At 35.4% G+C, this 18,176-nt stretch overlaps 2 protein-coding genes across 2 annotated transcripts in view; one reads left to right on the top strand and one right to left on the bottom strand.

Annotated features, from left to right (window-relative positions):
• Positions 1–9,179: 9,179 nt before the first annotated feature.
• LOC123668140 lies at positions 9,180–10,613 on the bottom strand. The gene has a single exon (XM_045601933.1). It carries the CDS (start codon positions 10,611–10,613, stop codon positions 9,180–9,182), a length of 1,434 nt encoding a protein of 477 aa, XP_045457889.1.
• A 2,766-nt stretch (positions 10,614–13,379) lies between these two features.
• The window catches only part of LOC123668133 (calcium/calmodulin-dependent 3',5'-cyclic nucleotide phosphodiesterase 1), a 36,180-nt gene continuing 31,383 nt past the window's right edge, over positions 13,380–18,176 (top strand). Inside the window, exons 1-2 of the mRNA XM_045601926.1 lie at positions 13,380–13,410; positions 16,121–16,274. Coding sequence (XP_045457882.1) covers positions 13,380–13,410; positions 16,121–16,274 — 185 coding nt within the window. The remainder of the gene's footprint in view (positions 13,411–16,120; positions 16,275–18,176) is intronic.

Raw genomic sequence — 18,176 nt, 5'->3', positions numbered from 1 at the left:
GAAAATTTCGCTCGAGCGGGTGCATCGTTCCATAGCTTAATTGGCTAGAGCGCCGACACGGCAAGTCGGAGACGCGGGTTCGAACCCCGCTGGAGCGGTCAATTTTTGATATGATATTCAAAAATGATAGATAGTATTATCGAACGCTAATAACAGATTTAACACAATTTTTAAAACAATGTGTTAGTGTAAATATTCATATTTTTTTAATAACGCGTTAACGCAATGGCCACAGCACTGGCTGTTGCAACGGCGGCTGTGAGCTCGATCCCCGCTGATGGCCAAACATTTGTATAGGTCATACAGAAGTGTCGTGATCTGAGCGTTTGTGCTTGTGTGTTATGTGCATTTCTAGACCACAGACATAGATGTAAAGCCTATTGGAAACCGTTAATGTAGTACAAGCTGTAAATGCAACTTCGAAATTTTCATCCCCAAATGAGAAATGAATTAAGTATTTGAATTACCTTTCTAGATAGTTCCATACACATTGGATAAACATACACATTCAATACACATTCGAAAATACTTATATTGTAGCTCGTAGTACGTACTCTAATGCAGTCAATGTTTGTGTCATATCTCAGCTTAAGATTCACCATAACAAAAAAAAAACGATATTTTGGTAACAAGTAATATCATCGTCTTGTATATTTTTTGGATTACATACTTTGTACAAATAAATGACTTCAAATGTTCCATTCAACGTATTATTAGTTTTACGCTAGACTACGTATTCAAACGACGACGTTCTAACACGATTATTTTTTCTATTCCACACAAATTTACGCTAAGCTAAATTTTATAAGAAACTTAATAATAGTAATATTTTCAAAAAAAAACATTGGTGATTTTCTAACAGACGGTTGATGTTGCAGTGGCGAGTCCGCCCGGCGGCGCGGGCGCTGCTCGCGAGGAGGCGCCCCGCCCGCCGCCGCCCGCCCCACGCAACGGCTCACCCAGTAAGCACGGCTCTGTGACCACAGTGGCTGCTTGGTTTAATATTTTTAACAGCAATCACTGTAACAATTATACAGTCAAATCTGCTTTTTTTAGTGTATAGAAGACCCTTCCTTCTGCAATATTTTTCTCCCGACTTGTTTCTTAGAGTTGAAGTATAAAAATATATGTAGAGATATTTTTAACGTATTTGCTATTTTATATGCTATTTTTAGTATAGTCTAAGAGCCGAGCTACACGTAATCTTCGCCCATCTGCTTAGTGGATAAAAATTATTTTATTTCTAGTTTATGTTAAAGATAAATCTCGAAAGGGTTGGCTGAAAAATTTAAACAAGATTTTTAGCAAACAACCCTATGTCATCGCATTCGCAATGACACAGCGATCAATTTGATGTAAGATTTATTTATTAAACATGTGGTTGAAAATAACTAGTATTAATATGTTACTATACCTGTTTGTAGCTGCCAACCATAACAGGAAAATAAAAGACAACCCAATGTTTGCATTTTATAATTATAGACTTCGTACTGTCGGTTATTAAATTTATTCCTTCATCTCATCGTTGCATATTTAAATAAAAATTAAATTTTCAATTTTGTATTAACTATACCTGGCCAGGAATTTTTCAGCTAACAATCTTGCAGTTTTTTTTTTATATACTAAGGTAAATATAAAATAATTTTCGTCCATTAAACAGATGCGTGAAGTTGTTCTTGTTCGAACCTCCTAGACATTAAAATCATAGCAGCCACGTCATTTCGTGCACTTTGAAATTTCTGTCACTTTCCAATCTCACGTATGATGCTTATTGTTGTTAGTCTTATCTAATTCATCAAACAGTTTTTCGGATTTAGTATTTAAACACAATCAAGTATGTTAAATTTACAATTACCACTTCATTAAAAATTGTATATTAAACAATTTTAATCTTAAATCTCAAACTATCTAAATAGTTATAAAATAACAATAAAATATATAAACATATAATATTTAAGGAGTCAGACAAAATTTAATTTAAAACTAGTGAACATTACCATTATAGACATGTTATATACATATTTAAAGTACGTAAATTGTAATCAAATACCTTGAAACACCTACAATGTAGAAATTGGAACTAATAGTTGTACGAATGTCAATTTTTATTTGTTTAAGATTTAAAATTAGAAGAACACTTTCTGTGTATCAAATTTTATCAACGTTAAAAACCCAATAAAATTCCGTTCAAAACCAAATATGTCCGAAAAATTGTTTCTTTTCGAAATCTGTTTCCTTAAGCATGTCTTCTGTATAAAAGTTTGTGATTGAGGGCTGAGAATTTTGTAATTTAATTACTTTCAGTAGACGCTTATATTTAAAACATTTTTCCTTTTGAAAATTCCGTAATCGTTCTGGTTTAAAGTATGGCCTGATCGTTTAAAATGAGAATTTATATGTATATGTATTTTGTGATGTTTAAGATCTTTATATTTTAGTATATTTAATTATACATATTTATATAAACACTGTTGTATATAATATCGAAGTTTTGGCTTGTATATGTTGCATGTATGTCAGTATTTGTTTATGTTTATTTTATATATCTGTACATATTATGTATATGATATAAAAGAGAGAACAGATAGACTTTAGTGAGTAGTTTAGTGTGTCGTAATCCTCTTGTGACTTACATTTATATATATTTGTAAAGCTAGTGAAGGATATCGATTCAAACTTACAGAGAAATATTCTTAGACATCTGTGTGTACTGCAGAAGCGGACGGATTAAGCCTTTTGACGGCAAAAGAGACTTTGTAACTTATGTTCCAGTTATTAAATGATTTAATAGCATATTTTAAATATTAAAAACAATATTATATAAAACAACCTCAAAATATTCGATGATTTAAACAAGTTGATAAATATCAAAGTATAAAAATAATAATTGTATTTGCAGGCAAACGAAGAAAAACCGATTTCAATTATATCGACAAGTAATATAACGTAGGTAGACGAAAAAATAGTCAAGTAAATACGCATTATCAAAGATTACTCCAAAATTTGTAATCAGATCTCGATGAAATTTAAATATGACCACATGATAAACATCGGCTTTCGATTAAATTAAAAATCATCAAAATCAGTACACCCAGTAAAAATTTATGCAGATTCTCGAGAGTTTCCCTCGATTTCTCTGGGATCCCATCATCAGATCCTGGTTTCGTTATCATGGTACCAAACTAGGGATAACTCCTTTCCAAGAAAAAAAAGAATTATCGAAATCGGTCCATAAACGACGGAGTTATCCCCGAACATACATAAAATATATATATATATATATATATATATATATATATATATATACGGTCGAATTGGTCCATAAACGACGGAGTTATCCCCGAACATACATAAAATATATATATATATATATATATATATATATATATATATATACGGTCGAATTGAGTAACCTCCTCCTTTTTTTGAAGTCGGTTAATTAAAGTGCCTTTCATTTCAAATTCATGTTTTAATACTGATTATAAAAATAGAAATTGCTTAAAGAACACGTAAAACCAAAACTTTTAATGTCATTGTTATTGCTATCTGTGTATGCCTTTGGGGTTTGTAGCATTACAACTATCATATTCTAAGCAATGTGTCTAACAATCGAAAAGATTATTATCAACTTTGATTTGCCGCATCGTATAGTTCTCATATTTCGTAATAAATACTCGAGGATAAAAACATATATAATATATATTAATCCTATTAAAACTCGTTATAGTACTGGCCCTTAGGTGAAGAACATTAGGAAAACTCCTGCTCAAAATGTGAAGATCGATAGAACTAGTATTATGTTACTGTAGTGAGTAAGGTGACCAGCAGAGCTCCTTGCGAGGGAGAGGAATAGAGTCGGTAACGCGGTTGCGTTGCTTCTAGTGTTGTAGGCGTGTATAGGCGATTATTAAGTGTTCCGTTTACCCTACCGGTATAAAAAGAAAGATTCGGCAAATTTGTTTATAGCTCCAATAGAAGAAAAAATTAAATAATTTACGCGAGAGGCTAGTAAAATTTCAATTATTTTAGATAGTATAATTAAAAGTGATGACTTATGAGAATAAAATGACTGATTTTTAAAGCATCGTAAATCGAGTTTATAGCTTATAAAACTGAATTAAAAATGGTTCTAATATAACATTTCTTAACTAATCTTAACATTTTTTTAGTAAGTTTACTAAATTGATTACATTTATACATTTTTATTGCGTCGACTTACTATATAAAAAGAAACTTTACGAGTATAATATTACTAGCTGACTCGGCAAACGTTGTCTTGCCACTAAACGCTAGGTATTTAAAATAGGGGTGGAAGGTAGAACGGTGAAAATTTAGAGTTGTATGTATTTTTCAACGCCAAATCATAATAAAATAAAAAATAAATAATTTATCTAAAAATTAAAAAAAAATAAGGGTGGACTACCCTTAACATTTAGGGGGATGAAAAATATATGTTGTTCGATTCTCAGACCTACCCAATATGCACACGAAATTTCATGAGAATTGGTCGGAGAATCGGTCAAGCCGTTTCGGAGGAGTTTAACTACAAACACCGCGACACGAGAATTTTATATATTAGATCTATGAAGTAAACAATTAGTTTTAAAAGCAAATATTTTATAGACCGTATATCATAAAAAAAATGCGTTTAACATACCTGTAGACCTGTCGTTTAAGTAACAGTCGCGTATACATAATACGTTTTCAAACATGCGCATTGTTATAACATCCAACCGGGCGGGAGTCGAACCTGCTGACTGAGAAAGTGGGATATATTAATAAGAGGAATAAAAGGCTTATAACGTTACAAAGTCATTATCACAATTTGAAGGCAGTTTTAAGACTCATAGTATACTAGTGACCCACCCCGGCTTTGCACGGGTGCAATACTGCTACTAAATAGAAAATTATGTTATTATACATATAAGCCTTTCTCTGGAATCACTCTATTTACTAAAGAAAACCGCATTATAATCCGTTGCGTAGTTTTAAAGATCTAAGCATACGGAAGCGACTTTGTTTTATACTATGTAACGCGAAGATGCACCAGGAATGTTACTGTGTGGCATTCTACATATGACAGATTTTTCTCTCACTCACAGTCATCTTTCTTATCTTTCCCACATTCCAATGAGATTAATAAGTAAGTGGACTGGCTCAGTTACAATTCTAATTCGCAAAAAGAAATACTGTAATTGTGAATATATTTAAAGACAAATCGCAAGTAATCACAATCATTTTACGAAAGCAATCTAATTTATTTTGAAAAACTCGATACATCTTACGTTATGAAATATATTAAAAATATTTTTTTTATACAAAATATAAATACCCTAGAAGCTACTATTACTAAAACATAATATACCTCAATATATAATAAGGCATATTATTATATGCCTTATTGGACCACATTATCATGATGTATGTATATAAGAATATAAAAGTCTCGTGTATGTTTTAATATATAACTAACCAACAAATCGATGAAAATCACTACATAACAAAACAATTAAAGAATAATTTATATGTATACAAGGCTTAACATTTATAATAAGAATAATTCTTTCTTTCTTCGATTTTTTCTTTTAATTTTTTTTATTTTATTTTATTCTTTATCATCAGGGTTCCTTATACCGGAAATTTAAGTTCAAATATATCACTTTTTTAATGTGTATGTTACTTTTATAAAAAATGTGTTCCTTTATATGTCCATGTAGTGTCGTAATCAAAGTAAACGACATCATACATTTATACATTTATATATCATTTATTCAGGGTGTATCCGTCTCGTCCCGATTTCACTTTGACCCTTGGGATTTGAGTGACCAAGAGAAAGTGTCTCAATCTAATATAAGGTCACAGAGAAATAGGATAAAAGTCGACTAATGGTAAAACGGATTACATCCTTTAATATATATAAGGAGCGGTCTGACCTCGCGTTTTTTGTTTAAGCGTTTAAAAATATATTGTAATAAAAAAATAATGTCGTTAATATAAGCTTGTTTTTTTTTTTTTTTTTTTTTTTTTTTTTTTTTATATTGACTAATATATCTGAGGTAGGGCACAGCAGGAATTTCCTGCTTAAAATATGGAGCAGCCCGACTGGGGTAGAGTACCTCGACCTTACAGAAGATCACAGCAAAATAATACTGTTTTCAAGCAGTATTGCGTTCCTGTTGGTGAGTAAGGTGACCAGAGCTCCTGGGGGGATTGGGGATTGGGTTGGCAACGCGCTTGCGATGCTTCTGGTGTTGCAGGTGTCTATAAGCTACGGTAATCGCTTACCATCAGGTGAGCCGTACGTTTGTTTGCCGACCTAGTGACATAAAAAAAAAAAAACAAAAAAAAAACACCCAAAAACTACTGAAATGATTATAATGAAACTTAGTACATAGAAAACTGTAGATTCAGAATACTTTTTATTCCACCATTTTCTAAACTAAAGGATTCCCCCATCCCGTGATCAGAAGTATTATAGATTTATTTTATTTTATTACTAAAACAAACTAATTCAATGAAAATTAAATAAAAATAACATAAATCAATCAATTTTCCACATAAAATTAAATATTTGAAAACTTTTACAACAAAAATAAAACTAAAAACAGAAAAAAAAGCCATTACACAGTTAAAATAGTTGAGCTTTAAATAAATCATGTAAACAGTTATTTTATTTACTAATTTTCTTGTTGAATATACCTAAATTTTCACAATGTTAATTACTTAGGTACATGCACGTAGCAAAAAGACATTTTTTGCGTAATCATTTCTAAAATATTCCAATAAGATTTTATTATATAGACTTTTAGAGTCAAGAAGGTTATGGACAATTTTGTAAAGACATAATTGGTCCCTTAAGCTTCTACGTTACATTTGATGGTGTGATACTCACTAGAACAGTCGGAATAAGCAGTTCTAAATCGCAAATATTTTATTCGCAATATTGATTTAAAGATTTTGAATTAATTTTTTTTAATTTTATTTATGTGTTTTATAAATAGGGTTTCAAACTGTCTGTCTGTGAATGTAGCAATAATAATGAGGACCGGGACAAGTTACACGATCTTAAACAAAGAAAAAACTTGCAAGCCCAAAAGTTGTATAAAAATATCTACATGGACAAAGAGGCCTATGCCTAGCAGAGACATGTTAAAGGTTGGATCGTACTTGTATAGCAGTTTTGATGTTTTATTTTTAATTCGAAAGCTGGTGTTTGTCGTGTGATTCCGTTATTTTTTTTCAGCGCAATCTGATGATGATATATATACTTTATATTATATTATATGATATTAATAATATATAATGTACTATACTTGTCGATGTAAATCGAAGTCTGTTTTTTCTTTGAGTACAAACACAATTACAATTGCGAACGCTACGCGAACTTTTTTTTTCAATGTTCAATATAAAACCGTAAATATACATATTTAATATTTGTACAAGTTTTATGTATATTTCATCATCAAATAAAAACGAATGGTTTTCAACTTCCAGTGAGTATAATAAAACCTTTTTTCAGTGTTTATTTTTCACCGGCGCGAGTTTTTTAACGATTGCATTCGTCCTGTTAAACCCGTGACCCGTACTAATCGCAAACAACACGCCTTCTTTTTTTTTTTTTTTTAAATATATAGACTAGCGCTTGACTGCGATCTCACCTGAAGTCAAGTGAAGATGCAGCCTAAGGTGGTGCGCGCTTGCCTAGAAGATGCCTATTCACTCTTGATTTAAAGATACCCAAGTTATAGTTCGTTGGAAAAACGGAAGCCGGAAGGGCATTCCAAATTTTTGCGGTGCGTATTAGGAACGAGGAAGCAAATCGTTTAGTGCGAGATCGTGGGATTTCAACCACGTAGCGGTGCAAATTCATGCGATGCCTTGCGGTTCGGTGGTAGAAAGGTGATGGTGGAACCAAATTGTATAGTTCTAGAGCACACTCTCCGAAATATAACCTGTAAAATACCGACAAACAGGCAACCTTGCGCCGATGTTCGAGACTTTGAAGTCTAGAGCGAACCAGCGATTTGTCACCGATGAGTCTTCTGGCGCGTCGATCCACAGAATCCAAAGCAGCGAGCTGGTACTTGGCAGAGCCATCCCATAAGTGACTGCAGTACTCCATACACGATCGAACTTGTGCTTGGTAGAGAGTAAAAAGCTGTTCCGGTGTTAAGTACTGCCTGACTTTATTGAGGATACCAAGTTTCTTACCAGCAATTTTTGCCTTGGATTATATGCATTGTCCGAAGTTCATATTAGACGAAATATTTATGCCTAGAAGATCAATACTATCGGTGATCGGAACAGATACACCCCGGAAAGTTGAGGCTAATGGGAATGGACTCCGTTTAGCAGTGAAAAGACACGCTTGTGTTTTGGAAGCATTAAGCTTGACTAGGTTGGCGTCACCCCAATCGGATACCTCTTTCAAAGCCAAATTCATGCGTTCAACCAGGGCCTCTCTATGCTCATGAGTTTCAGCCCCACCAGCTCGGGGACCGGACACGTATCTCTCCGTAACAGTGCTGTCATCCGCGTATCCAAAGATACCGGGCCTGAGGAGGTCATTTATGTGAATCAAGAAGAGGGTTGCAGAGAGAACTGATCCCTGAGGGACACCGGCGTTAACCGCCATCAAGTCAGACGAGGAGCCATCTAAGACCACCCGAAATGATCGTCCACTCAGGAAATCTGATATCCAGTCACACAAGGTCGGGGGTATTCCGTAAGCTGAAAGCTTGCTCAATAGGCTCTCATGCCAGACCCGGTCAAATGCCTTCGATACATCAAGTGAGACAGCTAGCGCTTCTCCGTGTTTGTCCAAGGCTTCGCCCCAGATGTGCGAGGCGTACACTAAAAGATCCCCCGTGGACCTGTTATGGCGGAAACCGTATTGCTGGTCCGACAGGAGGTCATTCAACTCGAGGTATGCTAGGAGCTTTTCATTCAGTATACGCTCCAAACTTTTACACAGTATGGAGGTGATCGCGATAGGTCTATAGTTAGCCGGGTCGGCACGACTACCTTTTTTAGGTACAGGTTGTACGTTGGCAATCTTCCATGCTTTAGGAACTTGAGCGGATTTTAGAGAGAGGCGGTACAAGCGCGTGAGAATAGGAGACAACTCAGGAGCACAGTGTTTAAGTACTCTTGCTGGTATCCCGTCAGGGCCACTAGCCTTATTCACGTACGTCCAAGTTACGGAGTACTCTCAAAACCTCAGTTTGGCGAATGCGTAGTTCTGACATAACAGAGTCGCAAGGTGGATGTCTGGGTGGTGAGGCACTACCTGCATCAAGGAGCGAATTTTCTGCAAACAGATTCGCTAAAAGGTTAGCCTTGTCTGTCGCAGTAAAGGCCAGCGATCCATCTGGTTTAAGCAGAGGAGGCAGCGAGGGACGGCAGAAGCTCATTTCAACCGACTTAGAGAGTGACCAAAATGCTCTACTACCGCGCGGATGGGAAGCTAGTTGGGCTCCGATGCGTTTAATACGGTTGAAACGAGCTTTTTTAAGAACCCTTTTGTAGGACTTGGCAGCAGAGTTGAACGCTCTCTTCCTCGTAGTTATGTCTGGAGATTTAAGGGTATGGGCTTCAGCCCACGCTGCAAACGCTGAGTCCTTACGGGCTGCAGCTTCGGCACATTCTGCATTATACCACCTAGGGATCTTGCCATCTAGTGATACATCAGCAAATGGAATGAAGTACTCCATACCCTGACGTATCACTTCCGATATTTCTTGTTCGCAACTCGACGGATCACTGGAAGAGAAGCAAGTCCGCCGCCAAGGGTAGGATGCAAAAAAGTGTCGCATCTCATCCCAATCTGCCGACTTATATCGCCACACACGTCTGGTTCCGGTAGGACCTGTATCCAGAGGGTGAAAGTTAGATACTGACTTTACCACACAGTGATCAGATGTGCCCAGGGGAGCTGCAACTGATACCGAGGACCAGTCTGGGTCAGTTGTCAACAGAAGGTCCAAACAATTAGGTGTATGGTCGTCAACGTCGGGTACTCGTGTTGCTTCTTGGACTAGCTGGGTAAGATCTAGCGACAGAGCAAATTTGAGCGCCTCTCTCCCAGCGTGGTCGGTATTCTGGTATGGGAACAGCCAGTCCTGGTGGTGAGCGTTAAAATCCCCCAGAAATACCATTTGGGCAGCTGGATACCGACGTTGGACCATATCAGCCGTCTCACTGAGATAGTCGAACATCCGAGTCGTCTCCCGATCACCACTGTGCGACCGATAGGTACAGGCATACACAATCTGCTCCATGCCCGTATCCAATAAACACCACATGATGGAAAGGTTAGGTATCTCTAAGTTACGTAGACGCCGGAAGCAAACATCATCACGAGCAAACATACAGACTCCAGCGTGAGATTTAAAATTATGTTCGAGCGAATACCCAGGGTACTGCAGGTACGTTACATCTGCTGGGCTACCAATTTGCGTCTCCGTAAGAAAAAGTAAATGCGGCCTCTCAGTCTCCAGGTGGTGGTGGACTGCAACGAGATTTGAGTGCAATCCTCGTATGTTGGTGAGGTGCACTTTGAGAGAGAGGAGGTGCAGCCGCTGTTTAACCTTACTTTTTTTCTTGTTCTTCATTGTGGTCAAGGGGTGAATAGGAGGGGAAATGGTAGTTGTACGAGGCGCTGCGTCTATAGACTCCACGATTTTTGCAGAAACCACACTAAAGAAGACTCGACTGGAGACTGCGGGGACGCCCGAACCCCCAGGAAATCGCCATCGGGTCCTCTCACCGGTCGCCAACCGGCACGATGGAAGCCATCCCTGGATTTTTCGCTAGGTGTCGGGGCAGCCTTTCATAGGTGGCGAACCTACTAGTTGGGCCCCCTACTGCCTGTGGTCGGCCAGCGGTGCACTGTGCTTCGGATCCCGCTACCCTCCAGGTCGAGACGTCCGGCGCAGTGACTACGCAGATCAGGATCCTGTCACTAGACGCAGCGCAACTGTACATACCCATACCCCTATGATTGGCTATTACGAGCATCGTTCCGGAACGCGAGGCGCTTCACGGCACGACAAGTCGTGTCGCAAGACGCATCACTTGGCGGCGCGTCTTTGCTCGATGGGTGGTCACACTAGCCACGGCCGAAGCCTACCACCTATGTATGTTACTCGTTTTGCACCACCCAGGGGTCACGTGTAGGGTAAAGAGGGTTAAGACCTGACTTGGTACATCCTACGGACGCGAGTAACTGCGACCCCCTGCCTTCTGTTATATTAATCAATTTGAATTTTATTTTTGCATTATTTCTATATTTATGTTCTAAAAATATCAAGCAAAATAATATTCTATCTGAAGGAAAACACTTCGAGGATAATCGCCATGTTTAAACGTATTAATTTTAAATAAATATTGTGTTATTAACTAACACGCATTGGAGCAGCGTGGTGGATTAAGCTTTGATCCTTCTCCTACATGGGGAAAGAGGTATATGCCCAACTATAGGCAGGCTGAAGCGATTTCATAAAAAAACAAAACATCATGTGGATTAATAATTACATTTTTGAAGTTATATTTCTTCTGGCACGTTAGGGAAAAATGATGAGAGTAAATTTTTAGGATGCGCGCGCACACCGTCACAAAAAACAGATACCCTGAAGCTAGCTATTTAACGATGAAGAAGTTAGCAACTTGAAATTAGCTAGCCATGAAATAAAACTTCTAACGCTCGTACATATAAGTACACACAGACATACTTATTTTAAACATTTATTAAAAAAAATTACCCTTGTCGTACCTCGTCACGCTAAGCAAAGACTACCTACCTATTTATAGACATATTTATGGACAACTAACTACTTTAAAACATAAGTTATTAATACTGTACACTAAATTGGCCCCTCAACCACCTATATCAGATCTAGAATAAATCAAATCACACACAAACTGTTTTTCTTGTCCGAATATTTGCTAACCATATCTTTGTTGTTAAATTACCGCCTAACTTGCAATATTTTTCCGCCAATGCTGTGGACTTTCGGTTTTTCTTTTCCGACTTTTTTCTAACCATACCTTTGTCGTTAAATTACCGCCTAACTTGTAATATTTTTCCACCGATGCTGTGGACTTTTCCGAACCTTTACTGACTAAATGTCCATACGGACGTGCGGCGAAGTTTTTTGATTAAAACCGTATTTCCGCAAACGCGGTACTAAATCGCTCGCTAAAGCCAACGTACCGAACGAACATAAGTTTGTACTCGTACGGAAGGAAGTTAGTGCGGTCACGTAGCCATTACCAGCGGATACAAAATGACCTACAAGAAATTTGCCAACTTTGCGATGGTCCTATTTTTGTACAATTGAGTAAAATAGATTAACCTGAAATCACACCAGAAATAGAATCAACAAAATTATTATCTCTAGTCTGCAATATTCATAAATTAACTAGAGAAGAAAGGCAAAATGCACACACACACACGCAGATGCCACAAGAATTAAATGGCTAGACTCGTAAACGAATGCACTACGCATTTCTTATCTCGTCCGCAAGAAACAGTGACGTAAAACGCTTCGTAAAATACGTATTCACTACTCAATTCAACATACATGTCTGCATTCTACGGAAACTGGGGTTCCGCTTCCGCGACAGTGGCGGGTAAAATACCCTTTATAAGTCAGGCTGTATTGTGGGTATATTTATTTATTTATTTAAAGCTTACTAATAGAGCATGTGTATTGTAGCAGTGTAAATTAAAATAACTTAAAGATAATTAGACAAAGACAACTCAAATAATAATAGCACTTTATTTTACGGCAAAAAAGTGACCTTAAAATTGAATTTCAATTATTTCCACAAGGCTCACGTATTGCTGAAGATCAATCACTTCGAGGGATTAATCTTAGGACGTGGGAAAATTATATTTTAATGGTGTATGTGTAGAGTTTCATCTTCATATACACAGGTACTTCTAGGAAAATAATTATTTATTTTAATTGAAAATCTAAAATTTTATAGGCATTTATTGCAGATACTCGAACAAGGGTATGCGGTACACTGAGCAAGTGTCTGGCAGAGGCGTGTCAGACCCAGATATTCCCTACTCGTACGAAATTCAGCTGGAATTTGATTAAATCCGTATATTTATTTTACACCTACTCCCAATCGAATCGACGGAAAGAAAGCTTTTTTCATTCGATCCTATATTAAATTAGGTCTCTGTATTTGGACTTCTACTAGGTTTTATATTACATTAAATATTTGTTTATTTCCTATTACCTCGCAGTTTTGCTCGCATGGATTACATGATTTTGGCTGTTTCGTTTCCTGCCAATGAACTGACTGGAATAATTCGCCTATTTTTTTATAACCCTTGTAATAAATTGTAATACTTAGAAGAATAAATGACAGAAAATGCTCAGAAAATTAGGAAACGTAACAAAACAACGTTTACGGTACGTTTAGTATATAAAAAGGAGGGGTAGGGAAAAAGGTTTTTCTTTTGTATAGAAATTCAAAGTAAGATTTTACATAATTTATTTACATTCATTATTATATATATGTACAATTTTGTTCGATAACTTGACACCATCTCGTAGGTAAGTGACAGGATTCCGTTGCTGTAGAAATTTTCGGACTTCTCATTAAAAAACTACGACAAGTAGTTTTGATAGTCACTTACACTACCTAAAGGATTCTAAAGAGGCTGGAACAGATGGAAATCTGACGGTGCACAATCGGGGCTTTATGGCATTAAGGCTTCACAGTCAAACTTTCTGAATTTTGGTTAAGTAGCTAAAGATATATGTTGTTGGGTGTTGTCGTGATGAAAGACCACACCTTTTCTGTTGATCAATTCTAGCCCCTCTTGATATTCCTAATTTCTTGCTTAAGTCTAATCAACTGTTGACAGTAAAAACCCGAATCGATGGGTGGCCCGGGGGCAAAACTCATAATGAATGATGACCTTCCAGTTCCACCATACACTCAACATTCCGCTTTAGTCTAGTAGTGCAGCTTTACCGACCGTTAACCATCGTATCTTTATTACATTCTTATCGTAGGTGATCCACTTTTCGTCATCAGTGATCAATCTTTTTAAAAATGGTTTCAATATCATGACGTCTTAAGAGAGAAGTGCAAATGAGTACACGGTTCATTAGGTTTTTTTTTTAAAATGTGTAGAAACTGTTTTATGGTCAATATTGCTATAGCTTTACTTTTTCAAAAATGTTGTCACGTTTTTCCGTAACTGGGCGACCAGAGCGAAATGCATCTTTGACATAAAATTTCCTGAAAATGCTAAAACGAATTCTGTACTACTTTTACTGACACTACATTTATCCATAAACGTCACTATTTTTTTCGTGATTCGAGTTGCATTTTTTCCTTTTGCAAAAGTAAAATTTTAAAATGTAATTAATCTAATATATAACATTCTCGTTTCGCGGTGTTTGTAGTTAAACTCCTCCAAAAGGGCTTGACCGATTCTCGTGAAATTTTGTGTGCATATCGAGTAGGTCTGAGATTCGAACAACATCTATTTTTCATTCCCCTAAGTTATAGGAGGGAGGAGGGGGCTGAGAAGGTTAATAAAATATATGGCAAAATAACGTTTGCAGTTGGTCAGCTAGTATTAATATAATTTAATGTGTTAATAAGGTTGAATTCACCCATTTTGACGCACAGAATAACAAATAAAAAGTGACGGGATACTGTTTTTTACTTTTTAATTTCATTTTTAAAATGTCACCTTTTCATGGTATCAAAACCAATTACAAACAATACAACCAAAAAGATCTAATTGCAACATTTTACTAGAAAATACGAAAATACTTTTTACCGACCTGTTAGAATAATAATGTATTTCAACTTAATTGAAAAATAATGCCATAAAACGGTATAAGAAGTATCTGAAAAGTGAGAATCGCACTGAAAAAACTAAAAGCTCTCAATATTCACAATGCCAAAGCGCCGCTAGAGTTAGAAATAGACTAAAAGTTTAATTGTGCCGTTCTCTTTGTTCGATTTTGCGATGGAAGTTATCTGAGTGTGATACAATGAAAATAGGAAGAACTGCGTATAAACTATGCTTAATTTTATAAAGTTTGAATGAATCAATCATTTGTTTAATTTTAAAATTAATCGTTGAAATTTTAATATTCACTATCTCTTCCAAAATGCGTACGAATATATAAAAAAATGTATATAAATATTTTACGATATTATATATTGGATGATAGGCCACGACAATTTGCTGTTATGGAGCTGTCATCGGTTCGATTCCTTTCACGTGATACGCCTAAATTGAATATCTATTTGCCGTGATCTAGAGTTTTTTATTATTTTAATATTATGTTACACCTAGTTAGAACCATTGTATGTAAGGCGTTAACCTGTTTATTAAGAAATTTTCGTTTCTAACCGACTTCAAAAAAGGATAGGTTCTTAATTCGACTGTATTTTATGTATGCTACGTATCCAGGCAAAAAAATCTCAAAATATTTTGGAAAGACAGGCTTCGATCTTAATTTTAAAACTATTTAAATTTTACTAATTAATAATAGCGAGTCTATCAAGAGTATATAGGGATGAAGGTTTAAATATCTCTAATAGATATTTTAAATAAACTAAAAGTACTTGTTCAGAAAATGATTCACTGCCCTTTAATATTATCCAATTGATAAAATCTTGATACGCTTTTTCACAAAGCTTTAACTATATTTTTATAAATCGAACGTTTTCAAATTATTGTTTTAATAATGTATAAATGAAAAAAAAAAACTTATATACTTTTCTGAGCACTCTTTTTTAACCCAGGCTTTGTTCAAATTAACGTTCAAAATTTTTATATTCTGACAACAATGGAAGCAAAAAGCTATCGAATATTAAAAATACGAAAACATTTTTTCTAAGTAAAATCACATAAAGAATATTACTTCGCGGCAGCTTTAATTTGTTTGGGATATTTTATAACGTTATTTTTAATGCATATCTTTATTTTATTTTAAGCTGTTAATTAGGATTATAATATATTTATCGTGGGTTGTGTCTGGGTCATATTTCCGTACCCCCTAACAATTTATCTGTCAGTAATCTGTATATTATGAAGTGTTTATTAATTTAAATTTCTCTTTTCTTACAGAACAAGGCGCTCTCACAATAGTCCGTCGTTCCTCCAGTCGCGGTAAGACGGAGAGCTCTCCACCTACCGACGAACAGCTCGACCAGCTCGATCTTGACACAGAGCACTTGCCCCCTGTCGACACGCCCGATGCATGCGACAAAGCCGCACTTAGGTGATTATTATTTTATAAGTATTTTTATAACAAACTATTAACCTAACTATATTTTTAATTTTAACTATTTAAGTATTAACAGCTAGGTAACATGTCATATGTAAGTTAGATAAAATGTTGAAAATATAAATTTAAGATGTTTACTATACTAGCTAATTTTATATTCATTGATATTTTTAACCATAATAATATATTGTATACCAGCTGCTAATACTACAAATATTTACATAAGATTCTGCAGTAATCTAGACAATATAATTGTGTTTGCAGGCAAACGAAGAAAAACCGACTTCAATTATCTATATCGACAGTAGGTAGACAAAAAAAATGTCAAGTAAATACGCATTATCAAAGATTACTCAAAAAGTTGTTATCAGATCTCGATGAAATTTAAATGTGACCACATGATAAACATCGAATTTCGATTAAATTAAAAATCATCAAAATCGGTACACCCAGTAAAAAGTTATGCGGATTTTCGAGAGTTTCCCTCGATTTCTCTGAGATTCCATCATCAGATCCTGGTTTCCTTATCATGGTACCAAACAAGGGATATCTCCTTTTCAACAAAAAAAGAACTATCGAAATCGGTCCATAAACGACGGAGTTATCTCCGAACATACATAAAAAAAACATATACGGTCGAATTGAGTAATCTCCTACTTTTTTGAAGTCGGTTAAAAATAAAATAAAATAATTATCGTATTAACCCTCGCGAAATATGGCATGACTTTGTACCTGGACCTGGTGTTGAAATGTGGAGGTTTTCAGCTTGATTATGTTTAAATGTTTGTTTTGATCTCAAAGTATGCACTTACATGTATCCCCACTGTGCCTCGTAGAGCACAAATATTCATCAGTTCAAATGTTTCAATTCGCCAGTCCCATTTGTCAAAAACGATATTGAAACTATTACTGCAATATCTGACACATAATTTTCTGTTCATACAATATATCAAAAGTCCAAATATAAATTATTCAATACATCCTTTTCAGGTTATTATTTACTAGCGACCCGCCCCGGCTTCGCACGATTGGAAAAACTATCAGTGTTCCTCTACTATATTATGCATGTATTATACATATAAACCTTCTTCTGGAATCACTCTATTTACTAAAGAAAACCGCATCAAAATCCGTTGCGAAGTTTAAAAGATCTAAGCATACAGACAGCAGGAAGCGAGTTTGTTTTATACTTTGTAATTATTTAAAAAATAAGCATTTTTTTATCTATTAACCCTCTTTGAAAGGTAGTCTAAAAATATACCTTTAATCCATTGCCTGTAAACTATCCACATTAGGTCCAAATCCTCAGTAATGGAAGAGCTCAAGCGTCCTCACAGCTTCATCATACTGTTATGATTTTAATACAAACTACACTTCGCTACAGTATCTTCAGTAAACGACCCTACCGACCGTATAAATTTAAATCTGTTGACCTCGCTTTGCTGACTTCGTGTTAAGATGTGCAGCAGTTATTTGCAAACACGACAATTTTGCTCTCTCGCAGTTTTTTTAAAAATATATAATAAAGTATTATAGCTTCTTATGTCTAAAAATTTTGAAAAAAAATTGTACCTGTTTGTACTCTATAATTATGAGATCTAATATAACTCGTTATTTTTTTACTTTTTCTTATATTTTGTTTACCTGATTTTTTTTCCTCTAGAATAATATTTTAGATTTTTTACTTTTACCGAATTGACTTTGAAACTACTTCTTCCCTTTACAATCTATTTTCTCCTGAAATAATAAAGGCCATAATCGTTTACGTTACAATAGCACCCTTATATTATAATACGATCAAATTACGAGAAACAGTGGGCAGTGAATAGTCATAGAGCATGTGTTAATTGACCAACAAACACACATCCTTTATTGGATTTATAGTCTTAATACCAA

The sequence above is a fragment of the Melitaea cinxia genome, chromosome 3 (assembly GCF_905220565.1).
Source record: "Melitaea cinxia chromosome 3, ilMelCinx1.1, whole genome shotgun sequence".
In the NCBI taxonomy this organism is placed as follows: Eukaryota; Metazoa; Arthropoda; class Insecta; order Lepidoptera; family Nymphalidae; genus Melitaea; species Melitaea cinxia.
Note: the sequence above shows the minus strand (reverse complement) of the source record. Positions and strands in the feature narration are given on the sequence as shown.